Source organism: Pollachius pollachius (assembly GCF_949987615.1).
Source record: "Pollachius pollachius genome assembly, chromosome: 4".
Classification (NCBI taxonomy): Eukaryota; Metazoa; Chordata; class Actinopteri; order Gadiformes; family Gadidae; genus Pollachius; species Pollachius pollachius.
Window position 1 is genome coordinate 28060145 of NC_136937.1, and position 5372 is coordinate 28065516.

Genomic DNA, 5372 nt, shown 5'->3' on the forward strand with positions numbered 1-5372 from the left:
GCCTATATTTAGCCCCAAGGCAAAATGAAACATGTTCTTTCTGGAAGCGCATCCAGTGAATCGCTTTTTTCATTTCCTTCATATTGACCTCAGTTTAACGCTGTGTTGTTTCCGCTGGCCCGATGGAACGCAGCCCAAATAAGGACATCCTCCCTCAGTTCGGTTTGTCTGTGTTCAGAACCCCTAAAAATACAATATCAAGCAAATCGGGGAAAGAAAAAAGAGAAGAAAAAACAGAAGTTGGGAACCCCTGCGAGCACGCGAACAACCCACAACCCACGCAGACCCACGTGTGAATGACGGCGCCGTCGTTTGTGCTCCGCTGACGTAAAACGCTGCCCTTGTACAATCAACAAGCGACGAGCCAACGTCATCCTTGGACAGCCCCCCGCCACGGGGGCACAAACACGGCGCCAAGCGATGACGCGCCCCGCGGAGAACCACAGCGCTGTACAGAGAGCAAACTGGCAGCGGAACGAAACCAACACGGCTCCGCTCGCTGCGCTGACATTTATGAATATTACGCTATGAATATTGCCCCCCCACCCCCCCCCCCCTTTCTGCTTCAAAGTCCTACCGATGTTTACCCACGTTGGCGGTGCCACAGTGTTCATCCCAGCAATGTAAATACACTCATAATAATCATTCACAAAACAATTGAACACCGATCCTAGTTTCCGCCCTATAAAACCGACACAAGACAAAGGTAAACACTGTGTCTGGGGGGGAAGGGGGGGGGGGGGGGGGGAACGACCTTCTTAGAGTGAGGTGTCAGGACGTCCTGCCTCTGCCCGGGCTTGTAGGCCAGGCACACGCCAGCCCGGTGACGTGGGCCAACGCCGCCAACCGACGCGCTTTGAAATGTGTAAACAAAGACGAATAGAGGAAGTGAGGGGTCGCACGCCTGGCTGCTCTGCACCCAACCCCCGTTGGTGCTTTCCCACCATCTGTGCGTTGCACGGTACCTTCCCCTGCTCTGCACTTCCCCTGAAACAGGTTTCGGGTCTGAAGAGAGGGGGGGGGGGGGGGCGCTTAAACTTCGCAAAGAGGAAACTAGTCAAGGGGGAGGCAGTAGCACAGGAGGCAGAGCGGGTCGGCTGGTTACCGCCAGGTTGCTAGCTCGATCCCCGGCCCCTCCTAGCCGAGGGTCGAGGTGTCCCATGAGCAGGACACCTCACACCCTGACTGCTCCCGATGAGCTGGCTGTCACCTTCGCATGGCTGACACCGCCGTCGGTGTGTGAATGAGTGCATGAACGGGTGAATGTTAGGCGATCCTGTAAAGCGCTTGGGGCAAAAGCGTTATATAAATGCGGTCCATTTACCACTCGAGTTATGTGCGGTTGGCAAAACAAGGAGGTGTATGTGCCAACACAGCGTTATCACATAACGACACTTACTCTCCAAGAATAAAACACGCTAGGTAAACTGGCGTGTGTAAAATGAAACTTGCGCACGCGCTGATCCTCACCTTGTGCGGTGGTGGCGGCCTCCTTGAACCCCAGACAGACGTAGGTCGCCGCGTGTAATCCACTGACCCCTCCCTTGCAGCTGTTGGCGGCTTTGAAGCCGCCCGCATCCTTGAGCTTTTCGGCGCCGGCGTTCTTCTCCAGCAGGTTCAGCGCCATGTAGCTGCTGAGCCCGCCGCGGTGGAAGCCACCCCCGCCGCCGGACGCCGCCGCCGCCGCGAACGTGGCGGGCGGGCCGGGGGGGCTGCCGCAGTCCTCGTCGGATCCCTCGCTGCTCCGCGACGACACGTTCTCCACGGAGCTGTGCCTCCGGAGGGCGGCGCCGGCGGCGGCGGCGGCGAAGGAGGGCGTGACGGGCGTGACGGTGGCCGTGGACGAGAAGGTCTCGGAGCTGTGACGCCGCCGGCCCTGGGGGTGGGCCCGTATCACCTTGGCGGCGCGGTCCGGGTCCGGGAGGGGCGAGGCCCCCAGCAGGAAGGCCCCGAGGACCTCCGGGATCCCCGGGTCTTCCATGGAGAGGCTCCGGTCGCCAACGCCGCTCGCGCCCCTGGGGGTTATGGGTAAAAGTTAGCTTTGGCTTCTCGAAAAACAAAAACACACATGCTATCGACGGGCGCTCAACAAAAGCAGTCGTAAACAAAGAGTCAACAAATACTTTAAGAGTAAACAAACAGCGTGTTGCTAACGGTTGTCAAGGCGATACAGCCGACTAGCTCCAAGGTGCACTCACGCTGGGGGGGTGGGGCGGACGACCTGGAGAGCCGGGCCCGGGGGGCCAAAGGTCATCTCCGTGTACTCGCTCTTGGCCTCGGGGGCCCTCTGTCCCCCGTCCCGTCGGTAGGCCCCGCCCCCCTCTTGGAGCGGACACATGGAGGCCTCCGGGAGCCCGTCCAGCTGCGGCAGGCCGGCCTCCGCCGCCTCCCGGGGCGATCGCTCCCCCGGCTCCGGGTTCATGTAGTCCGACAGCGGGGTCCGCCGCGGGCCCCCCGACGAGGCCCCGCCGAAGTCGATGTTGATGTACTCCCCTGGGCTGCGCGGCTCGCCGGGCGCCGGGTGCTCGTTCATGCTGGGCAGCGTCCTCACCGTGTCCAGCGCCAGCCGGTTGGGCCGGCCCGGCCGCGCCCGGAACGCCAGGCCGCCCTCGGGGCGACCCTGGCGTGCGGGAGAGGGCGTAGTAGCCGCCGCCGCCGCCGCCGCCGCCGAGTGTCCCGGCGAGCCCGGGGCCGGCTGCATCACGGCGTAGTAGTCGGCCTCCCCGCCCCGCGGCCGATGGCTCTGGGGGCTCATCAGGACGTACTGGCCGCCGGCGCCGGGGACGTCGCCTTCCTTGGCCCGGGGGGTCTGCGCCCGGGCGGGCGGTGCCCCCCTGCCCGTTGCTGCCGCCGCTCCCGGCAGGGGGCCCAGGCAGTAGTAGTCGGGCGGCGTCTGCAGGGGGGGCGGGTTGCCCGGCGACATGTTCATGTACTCCCCGCCGAGCGGGGCCTGGGCGCGGCCGTCGGGGCTGTCCACGGAGCCGCGCCACATCCTCATGTAGCCGCAGTCCTCCGATGAGCCGCCGCCGCCGCCGCCGTCGTGCGCCCGGGGGTTGACGATCAGTTTGGGCGCCGACACGCACATGGGGCTCATGGGCGTGTAGTCGTCCGTCTTGCCGTCCGCCCTCGCCGCCGCGCCCGGCGTCATGGGCATGTAGCCGTCCTCCTCCTGGCGACGGTGGTTGTTGTTGCCGCCGCCGGCGCCGCCGTTGCCACGGTGGCCGTCGTCGAGGCTGCGCGGCGTCGGGGACGACGACGACGACGACTGCGGCGGCGAGGGCGCCGCGCCGATCACCACGGCGCCGTAGTCCTCCGGGTACGCCAATTTGGGCGAGGCCGAGAGCTGCGCCGGCGCCGCCGTGCGCATCAGCGTGTACTCGTCCAGCGAGGCCGAGGAGAGCGCCGGCGCCACCGGCCGGTGCTGCCGCGGCGTGGTCAGGGAGTACGTGCGCTTCCGGTACGCCTTGTCGTCGTCGGCGGCGGGGGCGGTTCCCCCCCCCCGGCCACGGGGGCCCGTCGCCTCCATCATCATGTACCCGCAGAGGGGCTCCCCGGGGTCCCGGGACGGTGGCGTGCTGCACAGGGAGTCGGGCGTGTCGCTGCGGGTCAGCGGCAGGAAGCGGGGGTCTCCGGGGCTGCAGCCGTACTCCTCCCCCAAGATGAAGCCCGTGTCGCTCAGGGAGCCCGAGATGGAGGCGCTGCAGCTGAAGGGGCGGCGGGCCTTGAGGTCCGGGGTGGAGGCGTTGTTGGCGGGCGCGCCCCTGCACGGGGACATGCTGACGGGGCTGGAACCCGCCAGAGGGGAGTGCGAGACGGGCATGGAGCGGCTGTGGTGCAGGTTGGAGTCCAGCATCCGGCACGTCCGCCCGCTGCTCACGGTCGCCGAGCGGATCAGGTGGGAGGGACCGCAGTGGGGGCTGGTGGGGCTCTCGCTCAGAGAGATGGACATGGACACCGGGCGGGTCATGCCACCGTCACCCTCGCTGGCCGTACGGATCCGACAGGACGTGAACTTGCGACCCGGGGACGTGGCGGCGACGCTGTCGGTCCTGGATCTCCGCACGAGACCCGTTTGGCTCGGAGGGAGGTTGTTGAGGTTGCGTCGCGTGGGGACGGAGATGGGGTTGGTGCTGGCGGACTGGCTTTTACTGCGCGGTCGGAATTCCGACAGCTCTTTCATCGCCTTCATCGCCTCCAGGATGGTCTCGTGGATGTTCTGCGCCACCACGGAGTCCTCCGCCTGCATCCAGAACTCCCCGGGTCCCGTGACGGCGGAACGGCCCACTTCGATGAAGAAGAAAGTATCCGAGTGGCCGCATCGTCGAATATTCATGAGCTGCAAGCTGACAGCCGCCACGTCAGAGTTTATTTTCACGAAGCTGATCGTGCGACTGGACAAACACAGTCGGTACACTCCGGTCAGATTCTTGATCTGACCCAGTCCTTTAGATTTCAAATTGACCTGCCATACCTCCCTATACACGGAGGTGGCGGGCGTGACGAGCCCGTAGTTCGCCTCCTCGAAGCCCACCAGCGACGACGTGGACGCGGGGCTGTCGAACATCTTGCCCTCGGTGATGAGCTCCGACAGGACCCCGTACCAGCACTCCTGCTCCTTCTCGTTCTCGGCCGCCACGGCGAAGTACTCGTCCTTGGTGTACAGGGCGATGAGGTGCTTGTGTTTGGCGTCCGCCCGCTTGTTGACGCACAGGCAGGAGTCTAAAGTTATGATCCGTTTCGCGGCGGACTTGTTCTTCCATTTCTTCTCGCTCTCGTAGTACTCGAGTCTCGCGGGAGAGCAGTCGCCGTGCTCCCGCAGCACGAAGAACCGTCGGTGGCCGTGCTTCTGCTTGCGAAGGTATCCGCACTTTTTGACGTTGTTCGTAAACAGGTGTCCACCCGTCGCGGGAGGACTTGCCATTTTTTTTTTGCTGTTGTTGTCCAACGTTTACCTTTTACCGGGCGTGAAACTTATTACACTATCTTCTTAAAAAAAGAGATCCAAAAACACGAAATAAACCGCATGAAACAAACTATATTCGGGATGCGCGTCGTTCCGGTCCGCAGCGATGGATGAACATGACGGCTCACTGCGAGTGTTTGAGGAAAACAACATGTGACGTTGCTACACTCAGCCTCGGCTGGCTCTAAAAAAAGAAGTAGAAAAAAAACACAGTCATTAAAGGCGTTGCAGCCTGGGAGAGCCTTCCCTGCCAATCTCGAAGCTCGCCCTCAACTCATTGTGCTCATTGGCCGCAGAGAGGTGAGCGACGGGGAGGCACGGCCTATCGCGGCGCGGGAGGACCCGACCATCGACCCAGTCTCGCGATGACACCACTTGTTAAATATGTTATTGTATTTAAATTCAATTT

General features: G+C 63.2%; 1 protein-coding gene across 1 annotated transcript; it reads right to left on the reverse strand.

The window, feature by feature from the left end:
• Positions 1 to 1057: 1057 nt before the first annotated feature.
• LOC307074244 (insulin receptor substrate 2-like) lies at positions 1058 to 5081 on the reverse strand (the record flags this gene model as incomplete). Its single annotated transcript, XM_079734262.1, has 3 exons — positions 2199 to 5081; positions 1471 to 2015; positions 1058 to 1137 (listed from the first exon to the last, which is right to left on the reverse strand). Exons 1-3 carry the CDS (start codon positions 4919 to 4921, stop codon positions 1058 to 1060), a joined length of 3348 nt encoding a protein of 1115 aa, XP_079590388.1. The 5' UTR covers positions 4922 to 5081.
• Positions 5082 to 5372: the final 291 nt, after the last annotated feature.